Source organism: Cupressus sempervirens, chromosome 9 (assembly GCF_028749045.1).
Source record: "Cupressus sempervirens isolate cs-2001-9-10 chromosome 9, ASM2874904v1, whole genome shotgun sequence".
Classification (NCBI taxonomy): domain Eukaryota; kingdom Viridiplantae; phylum Streptophyta; class Pinopsida; order Cupressales; family Cupressaceae; genus Cupressus; species Cupressus sempervirens.
Genome location: NC_143126.1, coordinates 340,028,777 through 340,051,527, shown reverse-complemented (window position 1 = coordinate 340,051,527; position 22,751 = coordinate 340,028,777). Strand labels below are relative to the sequence as shown.

General features: G+C 36.0%; 1 protein-coding gene across 1 annotated transcript in view; it reads right to left on the bottom strand.

The window, feature by feature from the left end:
- TTN8 (Structural maintenance of chromosomes (SMC) family protein) overlaps nucleotides 1-22,751 on the bottom strand; it is a 188,954-nt gene that overhangs the window by 48,688 nt on the left and 117,515 nt on the right. Inside the window, exons 11-12 of the mRNA XM_089800051.1 lie at nucleotides 594-683; nucleotides 292-500 (exon numbers count right to left, since the gene is read on the bottom strand). Coding sequence (XP_089656177.1) covers nucleotides 292-500; nucleotides 594-683 — 299 coding nt within the window. The remainder of the gene's footprint in view (nucleotides 1-291; nucleotides 501-593; nucleotides 684-22,751) is intronic.

The window sequence follows — 22,751 nt, the reverse complement described above, 5'->3', positions numbered from 1 at the left end:
TTCACGTAAATGAGTTAGAGAGATTGGATGAGTTAATTTCAATCAACTTTCCAGTCCGCATGGCACCCATAAGATATGGTGACAGAAAGTCAAGCTTGCAAGAATTAGCCATCAATCAAGGACATTTCCAATGCTAGGAATTAAAAAAGCTGATTTAATAACTGAAATTCATTCAAAATTCCTATAATGTTGTAACATCACAGGCTATGATTTACATGTAAATGTGTCTCAGGAGAAAGAGTGTCTCAACAAAAAGAATAAGGATAAATATTAGGACATCAAAATACATACTGATACTTCAGTTTTGCCATCTGATTCCGCAGCTCAAGCTGTCGCGCAGAAATTTCTTGTGCTTCCCTTAATTGGTTTTCCTCATACTCACGAATATTTGCCACACCCACTGACTGACTGAAATCTTTGTAGATTCTGTCCACTATCTCATTGATTCTGTTCTCAATCTTCAGCATGTTCTTGCTTCTGCTTGAAATAAGTTCTTTCAACTGCATGATCCCAGAAAAGGTTGCATGAGGGAACCACATGTTGCTAATGTTTGAGGCATTCAAAGCTCAGACTAAAGTATTGCAGATTTGTACCTTTTCAAGTTGTGGCTTCAACCGGTCAGTCTCAGCTCTGATATTCTCCCTCTCCTGCTGCAATTTTATTATCTTATCTTCTATAGTTTTCTGTCACAGAATTTGGATACTTATATATTTAGACTCTGGTAAATAAAATAGATGTAAATGTATGTCAATTGTAAATAAAATATGGAATTATATATCCAAAAAAACAGAACTTCTAAAGTCAGGAAATAAATGTGCCGAACACATGCCTCAAAACCCAGGCTGGCCAAAGTTATGCTAATTGCTGAATGAAATATACACAAATTTAATTTCTCTGGTACTTAAAAGAGTGATCGGTCCATGTCAAATTTATTGACGTTTTCTCAGCAGACAGCACTCTATTGCTCTTTAAACTGTGACCTTGTCGAATTGTTTAGATGATTAATCTTCTCCTCTAGGCAATAGTTCTTGCCATTAAGTCTTGATGTCATGCACTGGGTTCCAAACTGATCCTTCATGGCCAAAATTAGGCATCTCAGAGGAGGTTGTTAAACCAACTCATGAATCCCAAGGGGATATGCTGGATTCTTACCAATAATCTCCCCCTCAACGTTACCCAATTTGAATATGTGGTCATTGATGTCAATGGTTGATGATCAGAATCATCTAAATCTTAAAAAGATTGATCAAAGTAATATAAAATTGGAATGAGCAGCTTGATTGTGTGCTTCTGACTTCAGTTCCTTGGCTGTGTGGTTGAGCTAATGGGTTAGCTGCTTGAACTACTTAGTTACTTGCTTGAGCTGGTTGTTTGTATGCTTGAGCTACTTGGTTGCATGCTTTAGCTGCCTACTTGTATGCTTAAGCTTCATACTTGTCTTCTTAAGCTGCCTACTTGTCTACTTCACCAACTAACTTGTGCCAAATCAGACTATTTGACATGTCATCCTTATTTGTGTCAATTCTTTTAAAGGCGGCTATAGATGAATGCTGGCTAAATTTAATGTGTTCTTTGCACTAGCGTCCATTCCGCAAGAACATTATCCTTGTTCGGTTTCAGGCTCGTCCCTTCAAGCTCAAACCATCTTTGATCTTGTTTGGTACCTTCATCGCCTCTATGGCTTTGTTGATTCGTCAAAGGGTCGTAATAAATACTTGTTCCTAGCCTATTGCTCTTCAGAGCTTATTGGTGTTACCTCATTCCCTTCCAGCCAGGCCTGAGATTGATTTGCAAAGACTTCGGCCCTTCTTGGCTTTATTAGGATTGAGATTACTCACTTCCACCCCATCTTCTTCCTCCCTAACAGGAGTTAAGTAAGTGCATTAGAGATGACTTTAGAAGCAGCTCATTCATACTAATGGGTTAGCCCCTGCAGGGGTCTTCACCCTAAGATAACTTTCTACATGGAGAACTTTCTGGGGTTGAAAGACGAACACAACGCCTATCCTTCCTACCTATCCCTCTACTGGTCAAATTCACTTAGGATCTCCCTTAGCACCTTTAGGGTGGGATCGCACATACTTTGTTGCAAGTGTTAATGAAATAGAGTCAGAAGTAATACTTTTAATTTTTATATGTATACCTTATGTAACTGATTCACTAACATGGACCTATGTGTTTATGTAATTCCCAATTCTTCTTGCAGATTCGAACATATGTATTGGCTGCAATACTGTAAGTATATTCCAATTATACTCCTAATATAAATGCAGAATTTATTAAGTAGAGGATGCTGCAGATGTAATAATGTTGTGTAATGTGTTTTCCATGGTTACCAGGAGACCCGTCTCCCCCCTAAAAGTGGCGTCTCGGAGACCGAGACTTTTCGCGTCTCCGGAGACCTCAAAAAAGGTTGGAGACTTCATGACGAAGTCTCCTGAAGTCTCCCCGTCTCCTAATCCAAAAAGTGAAGTCTCCCCGAAGTCTCCTGATAAAATATAAATGTAAAATATAATATTAAATAATTTTATATATTTTAGCCCTCATTTAAATGTTTTTAATGCAAAAATCTAAGGTACTATATGAATTCCGTAACAACTGCTTGGTGATGTACGTCACCTACTGGAACACGATACAAGTCTAAGACAACATATTGGAAGCTGTACAGGATTGCAGTAAAGATCCCAAATCACATAAATTTATGCGGCTGAGGAATTAGGGTGCAAAAACTGTTGTTAGTGCATTAGAAGATAGTATTACGTATGTTACAGAAATCTGATATGCAAATGCTTGATAATAGTATTATTCCTCATGAAAACCAAGCATCTATTTGCTGATAAAGACTCAGCGATAACAGTGATAGACTAGAGGATTTATGTATGTTAACATGAATGTATTTGGTCCCATATTTCTGTTTTTTCGAGAGACTATCATGTTTCAGTTTGATGTATAAGTCATATTTGTTATTCGTACTTGTTTATCTGCTGTTGGCAATATCCTAGTACCAATATAGGAATCTTTGTTAGTTGAATCTGTGTAACTGGAAAAAAAACACTATTACAAAATGATTTACTCCCTTTTAAACTAAGCAATCCTAACTCTTAGTTAGAAAATAGAAATCAAGTGTGTCTCTATGCATGCATCGATGTTGAATAATTCAATAATTTTCACAAATTTTTTGTAGCAATGCCAATTTGTCAGGTTTTAAAATCTATTTCAGTAATGTGCTTCTGTCTCTGACCGCTTATTATTATTATAATCTTTGACAGTTTGACTATATGAATCTATTTTAATTTTTAATGTGACAACACTAGTATTATTAATTTATTATTTACTTTAGTCTTTTAGTCTTACGGTATTACTATTTTGAAATTTTGAAATTTTGTATTTACTTTTAGTATTAGACTCTTTAAGTTTAAACTATTAAAAATTTATTTTTATTTTAAAAAAAAAAAAAAAACAATTGCCGTCTCCAAGTACCCCCGTCTCCTATTTGAAAAATTGCCGTACCGGTACCAGTACCAGTACCGAAGACCTCAAAGTCTCCCCGTCTCCCGGTGACCTTGGTGTTTTCCAAATACAGCAATCCTGTTCTTGTAAATATAATTAGAGGAGGCTTGTCCCATGCAGGGACATGTCATCAGACACCGCAGTGCAGATTGCCATTCCTCATAACCTGTGCTTCACAAACATGATCTGCTTTTACAAGATAATCGGTGATTATTATTAAGACCGATTCTCTTGGTATATAATCGGTCAGTAGTATTAATAATAATATTGATCATAGATATTAATATTATCTTGATAATAATCATTAGGTATTATTATGAGACTTGGATTAATATTTTCTTCAAAATATATATATATATATCAACATTATCATATTTTAATCCAAGTTCAATTGTTTCACATAGATAACTCATGATATGTTTTTCTACTACAAGATGTATTTTTCTAAGTTCACGCACAAACTGACTGAGAATATTTGCAACATAACAAGTGTCAGGCCTTGCATTCACCAAATAAATTAGGAATCCAATTATCTGACGATAGAGTGTAGGATCGGCTAATTCTGACTCAGAGGCTGCATCTTTAACTTAAGTAGATTTGTTTCTATGGGTGTAGACATAAGTTTGCAGTCCATCATTCCAAATGTGTTTAGAATATTCAATAGTGTAATTTGTTGAGTAACTAGGATAGCTTATGCAAATGTAATAACACTCCATTGTATTGGTATCATCCAAATGCTGAATTGAATGTCTTATAAATATGAGAGGAGTCGTCTCATGAAGAGAAATGTCTCTATGGTTAACCATCATTAGATAATAATAATATATTAAAAATTTTATATATATATATATATATAAGTAGATGTAAGAGTATTTGTCTAAATGATGATTTACCAACAACAATGTATCCCGAGATCGAGTCAATCCGATTGAAGCTACAACCTTAACACTCCCTCTTAGCTAAGGAGGATTGTTATAGAACACATTATGCTCTCAAGTATATGAAGAGATATCATCTCAATAAGATATCTCTGGAATGGCATATTTAAGGATATCAACATCTATCCATCAACTTAGATGTTATCTTTCAATATAATCCAAAGTATGTTTCAACAAGAAATATCAATCATATGATATTCATCATACTTATATTCTTATGTGCACTTGCATTAATTCCTTGATGCCTACCAAAAGAATATCTTATATCTTAGAAAGATGTGTTATCTGATCTCCGACACTCTAGAAAAACAATTGAATGTAGTCTATCAGATAACAGTCATGATCTCAAGGAAAACAACTTAATGCAATCCATCATGATCAGTACCATGATCTTGAGGTAGGATTTGATCAATATGATCATCTCATAAACATAATAAACCCTAGCATCAACATCATCATAACTACCAATAATTATATTATTATATATCCAAGAAGGATATGAGTTATCTGATCTCCGACACACTGCGCGACAACAACTGAACGTCGTCAATCAGATAACAACATTATCGTAGTGACATCAACTTGCTATAGTCTCCATTATGACAAGTATCGTGATCTCCAACACACTCTAGGACATCAACTTGATGTAGTCTATCATGATACGTTTTTTATCATGATAATAGAGCAAGAACACAAGAACAACAAATGTAGAGAAGAACTGGGCATGATCATAAAGTATCAAGTAGCTTGTGATTTCAGTATGTGGAGGAAATCAAACCTATGCATATATGTATGTATATGTCTATATTTATACATATGTATATGTATGTGTAAACCTATTCCATATATTGATATTAATTTTATCAAATCCAACCGAAGCTATTACTTAAACACTCCCTCTTAGCGAGGGAGGATATGATCAATTTCTTAATCTCATATTCGAGTTTGCATCGAAAACGCTTATACACAATTATATCCCTTTAAGAATATATATACTATCTAATTTCCACGACATTCCTGGACACAAACATAGTCGATCAAATAGTCAGTCTTGATCTCATGATTTTCGATTGAATCCGGGACTATCATGATTTACTTATTGTTATGCCTTCAGACACACTGTAGGACAACAAGTTTAATGTAGTTTATCACAACAATGGATCAAGAATACAAACAAAATCCATAGTATCATGATTTATGGCTCATGATGGGACAACAATTTAATGTATTCGATCATGATACATTTTGTTAACATGATTACTAGCACATTCCAGGACAACAACTTAATGAAGTCTATCATGATAACATGGTCAAGCTATTGCTAAAATCATCAACAGTGACCTCATACATATCAAATGAAAGATCGTCACCTTTCATGACATAAATCACAACAGCATCACATAGTAACTCAAATGTTATCCACCATGAACCAAGTCAAAGGGTGGATCCACCATAGCTGCTCCTAGAGGGTGGAACAAGGGTTTTAACCATAGTAACAAGAATCGCCTGAATCGGCGATTCTGCGACCAGATTCATGCTGGGCGATTTTTTTTGCATCATGAATCCGTATCGCCGATTTCTGGGCCATGAATCGCCTAAATCGGCGATTCAGGCAATTCATGTAAAAATCGCCAAAATTGCCTTTAAAAATTGGCCATGAATCGCCCGCGGCATGTAAAAAGGGAAGTTGAAATTTTTTTTTAAATCACTTGTTTTTTTCACTTTGTTTTTGACCTATTCTCTTTGTTATAACCCTAAAGGGCCTTCTATTTGTTAAGCATGAGTAGAAGAGAGGAAAAGTGAGAGAGAAGAAGAGAAAAGAAAAGCCATAGGTTTCCAACCGGCAAGAAGGAGGAGCACCAAAGAGATCAGCAAGCCATTTGGGGAGCCCATCAATTGCTTTGGGAGCATTAAGGAGCCAATATCAACACTCCTCAACTCATTTGCAAGAGGTAAGTGCTTATTTTTTTCTTGCATGTTAGTGTATTATGCATTTTTTGTTAAATTTTTATTGTATTATGCGTTTTTTGTTAAATTTCTACAGTTTTCAAGAATTTTAGTGTAAATCTTGAATGTTCTTTATTTTTACTAAGTTGCAAACTAGGGTTTGTTGTTTTCTAATTTTTATTAACTTCAAACTTTGATATTTTACATTAAAAAAATTATTGCAGCAGCCTTTGCTCTCATTTTTCGCAAATTCCAATGGGTAAAAAAGATGAATGTTGGAAATATAATGAAGAGTTTCTTGGAAGAACCAAATATCAAACAAAATGCATGTTTTGTAAAGAAAAAATAACTTCCGGGGGTATTTATAAATTGAAATTCCACATTGCTGCTATACTTGGACACGATGTTACAGTTTGCACTCACCAAACTCCTGAGGCAAAACGCACTTGCTTAATGGCATTAGAAAAAATTGAAAAAGACAAAGCAAATAGGAAAATGCAAGTTGAAGGGTTAAGGGGTATTGGCTCCCATGTTCCCGCATCCGCAACCGCATCCACATCAGCTTCCGCATCCGTAGGTTGTGTTGGAGAGGGTTCTTCTAGGCCTCCTTTTTTATCCTAGTTCTTCTGCTTGTGCTAGTGCTAGTGCTAGTCGATCACATACTGAAACAGAGTCCCGCACCAACCTATTGCAGCCTAGAGTGCGGAAAAACAAAATGGATAGTTACTTTGTGCCCCGCACTACTCCCGGTTCCCAACCCACACTTGAGGGCATGGGTTTGAACAAGGAGATTCACGATGTTGCCAGAAAGGAGATATGCAAATTTTGGTACTTTTGCAACATTCCATTTATTGCAGCCAGGTAATTGATTCTTTTTTCTTTGTTTTCTTTAAAGTTAAAATTAAAAGTAAAAGTAAAACTTTAATTATATCTACTTGTTTTATAATTTGAGTCTTTGACATCTAAACTTTTATTTGTGACAGGGCTCCTTATTGGTAGAATATGATAGATGCGGTTGCTATTTGTAGTATGGGGTTTAAAGCCCCCACTAAGGCTGAGTTGAGCGGATACCTCCTGGATGAGATGGTAGAGGACATGAGGGTTGACCTCGAGGAGAACCGAAAGGAATCAATTGCAAAGGGTTGCATCATCATGACTAATGGTTGGACCAATAGGAGGAATAGAACACTCCTCAATTTTCTTGTATCCTGTGGAGGTGATTGAACATTCTACTTTCCTACATAAATTGTAAATTTTGATCTGTTGAATGCTAATTTGTTAATGATCCATTTAATATTATAATTCGTTGTTTTGTTACTTGTAGGATATACCATGTTCATAAAATCCATTGATGCTTCTGCACATGTGAAAAATGCCACATATTTATGTGAGGCTATTGAGGAAGTTATAGCAGAGGTGGGGGAACAAAATGTGATCCAGGTGGTGATGGATAATGCAGCAAATTATGTTGCAGCAAGTAAACTTTTAACTTTGCAAGTTTTGAAAATAAATTTATTTGAATTTTGAAATTTGAGTTTCTAATTGACTTAAAATTGTTGTAGGTAAACTTTTGATGGAGAGGCACCCCACCATATTTTGGTCCCCTTGTGCGGCACACTGCATTGACCTCATGTTGGAGGAAATTGGCAAACTTGAGTTTGTCAAGTCATGTGTGGAAAGGGCAAAAAACATATGCAAATTCATTTATAATCATGCATTTGTCCTTAGCACAATGAGGAAGTACACAAAAGGCAAGGAGTTAGCTCGCCCAAGTATCACGAGGTTTGCCTCGAATTTCATCACCTTGCAGTCCTTGTTGACATCAAGGGATGGATTGAGGAGCATGTTTGTTGGGCAGGAGTGGATTTGCTCTTCCTACGCTACAACCACTATAGGGTTAGATGTGGCGGATTGCATATTTGATGAGGATGGTTTTTGGAAACACGCTAGAGAAATCCTTAAGGTAAATTTATTGCAATTTAACATTTAGTATTTTGCTTTTACTTTAAGTTATATTATTTTATATTTAAGTTTTGACTCAATTTTTTTGTTTTACTTTATATGTAGGTCACTGAGCCCCTTGTAGCTTTGCTACGAACTGTTGGTGGCGAGAAGCCCTCTATGGGCTACATTTATGAGGGCATGGATAGGGCCAAGGAGGCCATCAGAGCCCAATATGCAGGAGTGCAGGAGAGGTATGGCCCTATTTGGGACATCATCGATAGGAGATGGCAGAATCAGCTCCATCGACCCATCCACGCAGCAGCTTACTATCTGAATCTGGCATTTCATTTCAGTCCTGAGTTCAAGGCGGATGCGAAGGTTCTCACTGGCTTATACACAGTGATTCAGAGATTGAGTAGCGATGAAAATAGCGCTGCTGCGATTGTTGAGCTAGACCAGTTCAACAATAAGGAGGGGCCACTTTTCTATGGCAGAATGGCCATAAATGCTCAAACAACACTACAGCCAGGTAAAAATTAATAATATATTCAATGTTCATGAATCTAGATTCTAAACTTCAAGTTGATTATATAATGCATTAATTTTAGAGTTGTAATTTATAAATGAGACTAATTGTTTTTGTTTTTTCCTTATTTCAGATAGATGGTGGCAAATGTTTGGGGCCACAACACCAAACCTTCAAAAAATTGCCATCCACATTCTGAGTCAACCAAGCAGCGCTTCTGGATGTGAGCATAGTTGGTCCATGTTTGAGCACATCCACTCGAAGAGAAGAAACAGGTTGACAGTGCAGAGGTTGAATGATCTTGTCTTTGTTCATTACAACCTTCGTCTTAGGATCAGACAGATTTTGAGCACTGACTCCTCTCCGATCATTCTGGAGGAGATAGATCCAGAATCAGAGTGGATCACAGAGACCGTGGACCCAATCTTCACTAAGGAAGACCGCGCGTGGGTTGACCAGGTGGATGTAGAGGCTGAGGCTGTGGCCAGGGCAGAGGAGGCAGCTAGAGCATGTTCAGGCATTGGTAGACGCACAGACGCAGGCCCTAGCGACATTATTCATGAGCCCATTGCCCATGCAGGGGACATGGCAGCGGTCCTCTAGGACCTACCTTACACGCCTTTCTCATAGGCAAACTGGATACTCAGAGGCTGAGATTGAGGCTGCAGCAGAGCTAGAGGATGATGATGAGGATGATGAGGCTTGAGTTGGAGCCTTGTTTTTATATTTTGTTTACACTGTATAGATATTGATAATGATACTGAATCACTGATAGACATATGTTTCAAACTTTCATGGATCTTCATCTTAGATTTATACATACATTTATGATTTGATGTCTTATAGATCTTCATGATTTCATCTTACTGATTCTATGATTTGAATCATTATGATCATTTGATTTTTATTTACTTCAGCTAGCATACAATTTACATTTTAGTACATAATGATAACATAGTTACATATGTGACGGATTTTATGTTTAATATTTATGTTAGATTCTATTTGATGATGTTATAGTGTTTTTAAGTTATATTCAATAAAGGGTGCATGAAATAAGTCTTAAATTTGTTAAAATCTTTACATTTAAAAGGTTTTTTCAAATTTGCCGATTCACCGGCGATTCACCCCCGATTCATGATTCGATTCGGCCGTGCCGATTCTGATTCACGTTACTTTGGTTTTGACCTCAAACTTTTCTCTCACAAAGAAGTACATTACAAAGAATTTCACTTCGAACTTCTCCCTTATAGAGAAGAGATCATTAACAAGAGATCGCACCTCAAAATTCTACCTCTAAACAAGGATCTTGGGAAGTCAAGTCCTCTAGTTACTGCCTTAGAGGTTCTCTTCACCCAAGGATGCCTGTCGGACTCCCTCAAAATCTAAAATCAATCTTCCAACTTTCTCGTGATAATTTGTTATTTCCTCATGATGTACACAAGGTAGGCCCATCTAAAACATGTAGTCGCACACATGTATTTTTAGACTCCCTCCGAGTATTAATCTTCTAATCTCCTATGTTTCTTTTGAAGAAGTGCGAGACTCCCTCTTAATATAGAAGGATACCCATAATCTCAATCATCAAGAATATTTGCTTCAATAGCCTCCTTTTATCCATCTTGATCATTAGTTAATTAATAAATTCTAGATCAAAGTTTCTTTGGAGCTGATGTCATTAGATTGAGTCTACACAATATTTGGTAGCATGTGCAAAGTACCAACCTTCTTTTCCTGCAAGAACATCCCCAGACATAAAGGAAAAGATCAAGGAAAAAATCTTTTATAGTATGTATGGAAATACAATCAAGAGAGATAACACAATGAGTAGATAAACATAATACTAAAAGCTAATGAATACTTATATGTGCATCCTTGATACAAGTTGCACCAACGAAGGTCCATATCTGTCAAGGTAGAAAATGCATTCATATAAGCATTTGTCAAACAATGGGAATGGAACATTGGTTATTATTCCCCCCAGAATGTATAGTTCCCACTCTTATATCATTCAACAACTTCCTTATTTCTACTACTTTTGATATCATTAAACGATAAAAATTTGTGTGAATTGAATCATTCCTATTGGCTCTAGTATTATGAGGTGTTTAAGTCATTTCAGATTTGACAATTCTAGAAAATGTGTAACTACCATTCATGATTGATAATAAACATCACCAACTCCATCATAGCCTCCATACATGATACAAATATTGTGGTGAATGGTTGTATTCCCCCATAATATTGTTGCAGCCCCTCTATCATATGGTGTGATAGATCTTAAAGAACAAAGCCACAAGTTCTCTAAATATTTGTCCTTTCAAACAATCTGAGTGAAGACCATAAACTATCAGGCCCCACTAATAAGTCCATGGCATATAAGAATATTGCAGTTCAAATCCCCTACCATGCAGATAACATTAATGTGCACTCTTTGGTAGTTTGTTCTTTGTACAAATGATGTTTAAATTTGGATGATGTGAGACTTATTGCCGATGAAATATTCCAAAGAATGTTCCATGTGGTATCCAGATGTTACTCAATCATATTCAGAGTTATCCATTTGTTGCTTCCCATCCTCTTGTCTATATGTCTCTAGTGGTTTGAATCATGCCTAAGTTGGTAAGTTAGTGAAACTGATATCTTACTCGGTAGTGCCCTAAGAAAAATTATCCCAACAACAACGTTGGTAATGGAGAAATGTTTCTCTACAACTTCAAAGTGGCTAGCTCGAAGGCTCTGTGGTTCCAGACTGTGGTCATTGGATTCCTGTCTATGTTTAGTTATGTCATAATTTCTCTAGCACTCACAATGATGTTGATTTCCTTGTTTTCCAGGCTTCTCAATGTTACCAAGGTTCTACTTAATAAGTTTGTTGTTAATATCTTCACCTGTTGATGCCAAAGGAAGAATCATATTAATCAGTTACAGTCCTTAACCAATGTAATCACTAATTCTATTAGTTGCGACACTAACCAAACTTAGTCTACCAGCTATGCTCCTTAACCAATGTAATCCGTGTTGTTGGAATGTGAAATGTAGCCCCACTCTTCAACAAACTACCATAGTAGCACCCTCTATACTCCCTGTAAATGAGCTCGATCTGTGTACTTCAATATTCCCAACTTCATTTATTATTAGCACATAAATATTGACTAATATTCAGAAACAATCATTGAATGGCCATGTTTGAGTCAATCCCATGCTTCCATAAAGATTACTGTGATAAACTCTTGCATGTTCCAGACTCACGACAATGGTTGTTTTAAATTCCTATCTCTCCTGCTCATGCACAATTGAACATTATTTACTAATCCGCCTCAAGCTTAAATAAGTTCAATATCCTCATGTTAAAATATTTCATTGTTCACGGCAATAATAATCAACTCCGTCAAAACTTTGTAGAATATCCCATTGAACATAAATATAAACTTCCAAAATCATATCAAAATGGATGCCTCTCTATTACTCCAATTAAATATCTCTCGGAAAAATCGTCGAAAAACTAAATTCAAATTTCTATAAAATATAACCATCTGAACACATTGCTGACAGAAATGTATATTTATTTGGTAAAGTTTTGACTGCACTTCACCTCCGTGGACATTGAATATGTAACTGTCTGTTTTGTTATCATCTCAACTATCCATCTTGTCCCTGCTACGATAGTTTGAATAACCGCTTCAAATATATATATATATATATATTTCTGATTCAAATTGCCTGATATTCTTGTTTGCATCAGCTACTCTATCGTTGCTTATCTGTGGACTGCAAAGGATTTACTTTGATCATCATATCATATGCTTCATTTAGTATGTACCTGTGCATCCTTTTTTCCATCATATCTTATTCACAGATTTGATGTTCGTTGTCTGTAGATGCCAAAGACCCTGGTAATTCTCTGAAGTTGAATGGGAAATATCTCCCTTTTGTAGGTGTATTTTGTTGAAGCTTATTATTACCACTGACTAGGTTTGGGAAGGTGTGTTCCTTAGATCTCTTTGATTCATTTAATCACTTTCTTACGTTTGCAGCCTCGCTCTAATACCATGTTGAGTAACTAGGGTCGCTTCAGCAAATGTAATAACACTACCATTGTATTAGTATCGTACAAATGCTTAATAGAATGTCTTATAAATGAGAGGGGGAGACATGTCTCATGAAGTGACATATCTCTATGGTTAACCATCATTAGATAATAATAATATATTAACAATAATACATATAGCCATATATATATATTATATATATACTATATATAATATTATATATATTATATAACATAATATATATATATATAAGTAGATGTAAAAGTATTTGTCTAAATGATGATTTACCAATAACAATGTATCTCATGATCAAATCAATTCGATTGAAGCTACAACCTTAACATATTTACCTTGCTTTAGGATGATACAATTCTCTTCTTGTCATACTTCTAGTCCCAAGAAGTAATGCAGAAGACCCAGGTCCTTAATATCAAATTCGGAAGCAAGATCTTGTTTGCATTTCAGAATGAGATGATTCCCACCTATGATTAGTAAATCATCAACATAAATAACTAGGATTAACATATGAGCATTTGTTACCTTGAAGTAGAGGTTAGGATCTGCTTCATTTTCGAAGAATCCCAACTTGGTGAGATAACTTTCTATACTTTCAAACCATGCTCTAGGGGTTTATTTGAGGCTATAGAGAGCCTTCTTTACTCTGCAAACATAAGAAGTGCTATCATGAATAATAAACCCTTCAGGTTGCTCTAAATATACTTCTTCTATAATACCATTCAAGAATGCAATCTTTACATCCATTTGATGTATTTTCCATCATTTTGAGGCAGCAATAGCAATTATGGTCCTTACTAAAGTGTACCTAGCAACTCGAGCAAATGTTTCTTCGTAATCAATTCCAACCTTCTAAGAGAAAACTATGGCAACAAATCTCACTTTGTATTTTTCAATATTTCCATCTGTTGTATGTTTGATTTTGAATAGTCATCTAGATGAGACAACTGATTTCTCTTTAGTTTTGGGTACAATGTCACAAACATCATAACTTTCTACAATTGTCTCCCTCTAAAGTTCAGTGTTTGAATCTGCTTCCAGCTCTAGAGGTGCCTCACCATCTATCTCACCAATGATTTTAGATGTTTTGAATGCTATGTCCTCTTCAAAAGTTACATCTCTTTATAGTTCAATAATTTTCTAACCAAGAACATATATCCTATAAGTTTTGGATGATTCACTATACCCCACAAATACTCATTTCTTTCTTGATGGGTCTAGTTTTGATGTTTTCTTCTTAGGAATGTGAATATAGACTGGACAACCAAATATTCTTAAGTGACTTAAGTAAGGCTTGTTTCGAGTAAAAGCTTCTTCGAGTGTTATGTTGTAAAGACTAGAGTGAGGGCATTTGTTTTGAATATAGATGACAGTGTTGGAGGCTTTAGCCCAAAATGAGGTATTAAGATTTATATCATGCATTATAGCCTTAGCAGCTTCTACGATTGTTTTGTTCTTGAGGATTATATGGAACATTGTACTCCCTCTTAATCCTAGTAGTGTTACAAAATTCCCTAAAATTTTCAGAGATATACTCTCCCCCATTATTTGACTTTAGAGTTTTGATTCTTTTCCCAGTCATATTTTCAACTAAGGCTTAGAATTTTATAAATTTTGCTAATACTTCATTTGATTCTTTAATTTCTAGAGAATAAATCCAAGTCTTCCTATAGTAGTCATCAACAAAAAAACATAGTACATAAATCCAGGTCTTCCTATAGTAGTCATCAACAAAAAAACATAGTACAGAAATCCTCCTAAGGAGAGTATTGTCATTGATCCACATAAATCAATGTGAATAAGTTCAAGTACATTTTTAGATTTGTGTCCACTCCAATAAAAAGTCACTTTAGAATTTTTCCCTAATGACAACCCTTACATATTGCATCATGTTTAGAATTTAATGTAGGTAACCCTATAATGAGTTTTTCTATAGAAAGTAGGGCACGAAAGTTAAGATGTTCTAGTCTTCTATGCTGAATTTCATTTTTAGTTGAAACATCATCAGTCAAGGCTTGATTTGAACATTACATAGTTCATACAAACATCCATCACGAACTCCTATTCTATATGCATTCTTAATGTTAGAGTTCCAGTTAGTTGTAGCGAAACTCTGGTTTTTAATTAAATTGTGCAAGTCCCACTTCCTTTCACAAGGTGTGTGTTGTTGTCTCCAATGGTGACTTCTTCATCTGATTTTTCATCAAGACTATCTAGTTGTTCTTTGAATCCAATTATACGTGCTCCACTGTCTATAACCCAAGTATTTATGTTGGTCATTAATTCACTTGATAATGATGAATAAAATACCATTCTTTCTATATCCTTGACTTCTTCTATTAAGGCTTGACGCTTGAGTCTTTCAAGGCATTTTAAGGCAAGATGTTCAAACTTATCGCACTTGTAGCATTGTATTTTAGACATATCCTTCTTTCTTTTGAACACATGTTTATTGTTGTATTTTCCCTTTTTCATTTGAAATTTCATTTCTTTCCTTTCTTGTAAAAAATTGTATTTAATACTTTAATCTCTTCACTAGATTTATTCATAATGATTCCTTTGATCATCAATCTTGACTCTTCATTAATACAGTCAGTTTTCATTCAACCGAACTTGGGAAGTTTGGATAGGGCACTGATCCCTTAACACAGTACAAACCAGATGAATCCCCACAGAAGATGCCCTAGCCCCTAGCAAATAATCACACAATGGAATATAAACAATAACACAGAGATTTAGATCCACAACAATGTTGATTCTCATAATAGAATCATAAGATTTACATCCAACATGCCTGTTTGTAAGGCCTTCTGCATTACGGCTAAATACATAAGCAATTAGAATAGTGATTCTGCAAGACCTCACAAGATCTAAACTCTAGCTAGCCATATCCACAATCTAATAGAAAACCCCAAGAAGAATCTAAACTTGTGCTCGCAAGCCACCAAGCAACCTTCTCGTTTCCCAAGCCACAACTACTAGCTCTACTCACAAACTTCACTCTCTTAGCTACTCCTTGCTTCCTCCATGCTGAATAATAATCCTCTAGACTCCACAAGACCCTCTACTTATACTAAACCAAGCCACAAGTCAGCTTGACTACAAACATTAAATACAATAAATAATTAAATACTTAAGGTTGCCCAATATGTCTCAAACACAACCCCAACCGCGTGAACCATAACTCCACAAATCCAAGCCTGAAGCCCCTGCATACAGGATTGTTGACTTCCCTAGGATGCTCCCGTATCAAACACCCTAGGTGCAAAGGAAAAATGTTCTTAACAACTAGAAGAACATCTTTTAGGGTTCAGCACATAAACCCCAAACTAGTTCTTCACAATCATGTTCTCCACCATATCAACTTGCACACTCTTGCCTTTGTTCTACTTCTGCCAATCCTTTCCTACAACTGTCATCTTCACGACTGTCCTCAGCATGCAATAGGTCTGCTTTGTATGCTGATTTCTAACCCTTTCAAAATCCTTCACTCAACTCGGCTACCAAAACTTAGGTTCCTTCTACCAAGTTCTACATTTTGCAAAAGAATCAGGGAATGCTTCCTGCCACCCTTCTCAATAGTAAAGACATTCTTGACACAATCATGCATAGCCCTACAATCATACTGCCAAGGTCTTCCAAGTAATATGTGACAAGAACTCATATCCACAATATCACATAACACTTGATCTACATACTGTCCAATCTGAAAATTAACAAGACATTGCTCCCTCACTTCCAAAGCATGTTCACCTTGTAACCAATTGATCCTATAAGGCCAAGGATGTCTCATTCTCTTCAAACCAAGTTTTTGAACCATCTCCTCAGCAACTAGGTTATCAATACTACCACCACCCACAAATACATTCCAACATTTCCCTCCAAACTTACGAGTCCTAAAAAAATTCCTCCTTTGATAAGGTTCCAACATCTTCTTACCAAGCAACACTCTTTGAATCAGCAAATTCTCCTCATTCTGCTCGAGTTCAATCATCGAATGGTCAGTCTCATTCACCACAACAGTTCTTTTATTACTAGCTTTGCTATCAATATTAGGACATTCAAAAGCTCTATGTCCTTCTCCACCACATCTGTAGCATGTACCCATAAATGCACCTATGTCTGTCCTCTTCCTCTCTTCAACAAGTTTTTGTTCATCTTCGATAATATGTTTATTCTTCTCAGAATGTTCCTTCTTTTCCTTCCCTCGGGAATTACCTTGATATCTTCAATTCAACTATTCTTCTGCCCTCACAACATACTGATAAGCATCCTCAACTGAAGCAATATTCAGCATACCAATCTCATTCTGAATATTGAATCTCAAGCTATTAATATAACTAGCCACCTTTTCCTTAGAAAGTTCTCTATGTCCAGACTGAATAGTCAACTTATAGAAATCCTCAATGTAATCTTTAACAGACAAATCCTTCTACTTCAGATTCTACAATCTCTTAAACAATTCAAGTTCATAATCAGCAGGAATGAACTTAGCCTTCAACTTTGTCACCATCAACCTCCATCTAGCGATCTTCATTTCACCATTCTCTTCTCTATCTCTTTGCAATTCTTTCCACCATAAAGCAGCATGTCCTTTCAACTTAGTTTGTGCAAACCTCAATCTGAGCAAATCTCCAATACCCTCTAACTCAAAGTAGTCTTCCAATTCACCAATCCAATCAATCAGGTTACCTGAGAAATTAGAAACACCCATCTTATGTTTTAACTTCAACTAAGATCTAGATCTATCCAATCAATCAGCCCTATCTTCCATAGGTCTCTCCATTCGATCAATTTTGTCTTTACCACTGGATCTAATAACTTCAAAGTCTTCAACAGCTTCCTCATATCCATCTTCAGTATCCACAATCCTAGATACACCAACAATAGCTCTCATGATCTCATTCTTCATCAACTCCATCTCAAGTCTAAAATCTGATCTAACCTTCTTTAAAATCCTGGTCTCCATAGCATCACAAAGATCATCAATCGCCCTAGGGTCCAATCTTCTTGGAGGCATCTTCCAAGATCTTCGCAAAACAAAAGCAAAAAATCCACAAGATCAACTAGATCCAACCTTCGCTTTGATAGCACCTTATGCAATACAATGCAGGAGAATCTCCAAAGGAGATGCCCTAGCCTGCCGCAAATAATCACACAACGGAATATAAACATTAACACAAAGATTTAGATCAACAGCAATGCCAATTCTCATAATAGAGTTATAAGATTTGCATCCAACATGCCATGCTCTAAGGCCTTCCGAGATACGGCCAAATACATAAGCAATTACAATAGTAATTCTATAAGTCCTCGCAAGATCCAAACTCTAGCTAACTAGATCCACAATCTGATAGAAAACCCCAAGAAGAATCCAAACTTGTGCTTGCAACCCATCAGGCAACCTTCTTGTTTTCCAAGCCGTAGCTACTAGCTTTGCTCACAAACTTCGCTCTCTCAACTAATCTTTGCTTCCTCCATGCTGAATAATAATCCTCTAGACTCCACAAGACCCTCTACTTATACTAAACCAAGCCACAAGTCGGCCTAGCATTAAAGACATTAAATACACCCACAAGCCACAAGTCGGCTTGACTAAAAACATTAAATAGATGAAATAATTTAATAATTAGGACGTGCCCCAAGTTTACAATGCATAACTAACTCAAAAGACCACATAAGAATACGTGCACTTACACATAGGTCCACGTGCACCCAATGATCTGAATCCAAGAGCGCACACGCCAACTCCCTCGGATCAAATATCGCGAATACAATCTCCAAAGTTTGCCAATAAATCAAGAATACACGACCAACAATCACAAAAATGGCTCTAACTCCAAGACGATAACTCCAATCATTTCGCACACTTAGTACAAGGTTGCCCAATATGTCCCGAACACAACCCCAACCGCATGAACCATAACTCAACAAATCCAAGTCCAAAGCCCCTGCATACAGGATTGCTGACTTCCCTAGGATGCTCCTGCATCATCCCTTGTATGAACGACTCCCAAGGTGTGGGAAGCCTATTTAGAGCCAACATTGTTAATTCTTTGCTGTCAATTCTCTCTCCAATTCTAGATAACTAATCCCTCACTTCAATTATTCTTATTAAGTAATAGTTTTACCCTTATTCATTTGTATGTGATGCATTTGTTTCTTTAGTCCAAGGGCTCGACTAGTATTGTTTATCTCATACATGTTCTCTAAGAAGGTTAACATGGCATGAGCAGTGTCCCATTTTGATATGACAGGGACTATGTGATTGTTTATTGAGTCTACTAGGATTTTCATGGCTCTATTGTTATTCTTTTTCCACAAGGTTCTCCCAATCTCATCATCCGGTATCGGTACAACATCTTCTACATATGAATATAATTCTTGTTCTCTGATAGTCATCATTAATATGAGTTTTCATGAGACAAAATTTGCAGCACCCTCATGTCTATCTTCAAATCTAACTCTGTTCACCATGATTGCTAATTAATTGCAAACCCCTTCTGATGATGTTTTTAGATTTTCTGAGGTTGTATATATTCTTGGTATTATTTCTAACTAGGGTCTAATACCATGTTAAGGAAATAGGATCATATGCAATACTTTTAATTTTTATATGTATCCCTTATGTGATTATTTACTGACTTGGATCTACTTGTTTACGTAATTCCCAATTCTTCTTACAGATTTGAACATATGTATTCGCTGCAATACTGTAGGTATATTCTGATTAAACTCTTAATACAAATGCAGAATTTATTGAGTAGAGGATGCTGCAGATGTAATAATACTTATTGCGTGATGTGTTTTCCAAATGCAGCAATCTTCTTCTTATAAATGTAATGTAGAGGAGGCATGTCCCTACATGGTACATGCCCTTCCATTAAACAGACATGGCAGTACAGATCGCCGAACCTCATAGCCCGTTCTTCACAAACATGATCTGCTTTTATGAGATAATCGATGATTGTTATTACGACTGATTTTCTTGGAATATTATCGGTCAGTCAGTATTAATAATATTGATCATAGTTATTATTATTATCTTGACAATAATCATTAGATATTATTATAAAGCAAATGAATATGTATATATGTCTAGTAATCATGAATCATGATAGCTGATTAACACAGTTTATGATCAAATCATTCCGACTGAAGCTATGACACTAATAGCAAGACAGACCTCCTTTTGGAAAAAGAGCACAAAATTTGTCATTTTTGAAACATGGGGGTGGTGGAGTCTGAGGAGCACTTCATTTTCCATTGTCCTCTATATTATGAGATTAGAGGGAGGTTGCATTGCCTCTTCATGGAAGTACGGTCACTCTCCACTTTCTTCAAGTATACGGACTAGACGTGTCTTGCCCTATATTTTCAGGAAGCCATTATGCTTCGGGACCACACACTCCAACATTGTCATCTCATTACTTCATTCTTCATAGAGACTCACTCTGTGCACAGTACTAAGCAGTCAATTTCCACTACCCATTTTCCCAAATGATGAGACCCAGGATCACCCACAGAAGACCTAAGGCTATGTCTGGCCCTATTGTTTATCCTTTATTTCGGAGCTTCTTCACTCCTATTTGGAACCCTAAAGTGTTTTTGGAGGGTTCTCTCTTTCCTCCACTTATTTTCCCTGCTTTTGTTTCTTTTGTTCTTCTTCTTCTTCAAGCACCATTTGGTGTCCCTTCTGCAGCCTGGCCCCCATTTTGGTGCACTTGGCAGTCTGTTTGACCCTTTGTGGTCTCTCGTTGGATGCTAGTAAATCTATCTTATCTTATTACATAAACTCAACTTTTGGATGGTTAAATAAGTGCTTAGCGTTCTATTAGAAATAAATTCTATACTTATCTTTGGTGGGGCAGTTTGATTCCTTTGAAAGCTGCTTTGAAAAGTCTTAACTGTGAGGCAGCTTCAATTGAGCATGAGGACTATGTTCATTTATTTGCTGGGCAATTTGTATGTGAGGGGGCTCGGTCAGGTAATAGTGTTGTTTATTTTGTGACAATGTTGATGAGTTACAAAAGAGTTGTTATTACGTTCACCAAAGAAACTTATTACTACAGTTGTTTGTTCCTTTGCTCTCTATAGAGTGGTTATCACAAATCTCATTTCTGGTGTTAACCATAGTTGGCATAATCACCAACTACTCTGCGATTAGCCAAAAATTGCCGAGTTTTTCCCAAAGGCCAATTTTTCCTAGAAAAAATCGCCACCCTGCAAATACTCGTCAATAAATGGCAGAGTATTCGATGAGTTTTTACCTGCAACTCGCCCACGTGTAGAGACCAGCGGTATAGGCAAAAAAATCATTTTTTTTCATTACCAATTTTCATTCAGCGTTTAAAAGCTTCACAGTCACACAGCTCATGCCCACTCCCAATGCAGGGCACCTCTTCGACGACTAGACCCCCTCTCCTTCTTGCTGGTAGAGCTGAGAAGAGGAAGATGTGACTGTATTGATCTATTTAGTATTTACTTCTAGTTTGACAGAAAATATTTACTATTTTGCTTCCCGCCATCAGCATTCCGCATGAGAATGTGATTTTGTACCCACTATGCATTTATATATATCTAAACTCTGCTTGTTTCTTTTGTGTTCTCTTTAATTAACTCATTAAATGCATCTTCTCATTGAAATTTGCAAAAAAATGTATTTTTAATTACACTTTAGTGGTTTTCTTAGGTTCATGAGTATTATTTTAAAATTGGCCGTTTTTTTCCTGAATAAACTTTTGGGGCCTTGGCGAGTTGTTGTCAAGTGAAAGTTTTCCAGCTATGGTGTTGACTATGAATGGCATCATTTTTCCTTGGTTTGGTACAGGATATTTTTACATTTGACATACTCACACTATGTATTGTTTGGAGAGATGCGCATCTTGCAAACAGGAAAATCAAGAATGGGTAAAGAATGTTTTCAGGTTCAATCTGCTACAAGTTTATATGTTAGTTTCATTCTGCTGCAAGCCTACAGCATGATTATCACAAAACCCATTTTTGGTGTTGACTGTGAATGGCAGCATTTCTCCATGGACTGGTACAAGATATTTTGGCATTTGACATACTGACACTAGGTACCATTTTGGAGAGGTATGCATCATGCAAACAGGAAAATCAAGAATAGGGGAAAGAATATTTTCAGGTTCAATCTGCTGCAAGGTGAAAGGTGTTTATTGTTTTAGTGATTTTGAGTTGGTGCTCAAATTCAGGTTGGTGCCTCAAGTGATCAGAGTTGGCACTTCGAGGAGTGTCCTTCCTCTTTGGGAGTAGGTGCTCTCTATGAATTGGTGTTCACTTCTGTAATTTCAATTGGTATCTATTTCATTTATAAAAGCTATTGATGTGCCATGGTTTTTACTCTGCAGGGTTTTTCCCATGAAAATTGGTGTTTGTGTATAGATGTATGCTATCTTTATGTTTTATGAGGTTTCATGTTCTTAAAAGTTTAAAAAATACTTATTCACACACATCCCCTCCCCTCCTTAAAATATTTCTTAGTGTGCTCTTTAGTCCCCTGTTTGTCAGCTCATGGATTCATAGCTCTAGGTCAAAAGCATTTACCCTTCTTTAAATATATATATATATATATATATATATATATATATATATATATATATATATATATATAGAGAGAGAGAGAGAGAGAGAGAGAGAGAGGAAATTGTAAATTTATTTATTTATTAAAATAATTAATTATAATAGATGTATTACATTATTGTCTGAAAAAAAATTAGAAATTATCAAAGAGAAAATTTAAGTTAATTTGTTTTTCTAAACTAAAACTAAATAAAGAGGATGGGGTAAAGGTTAAGA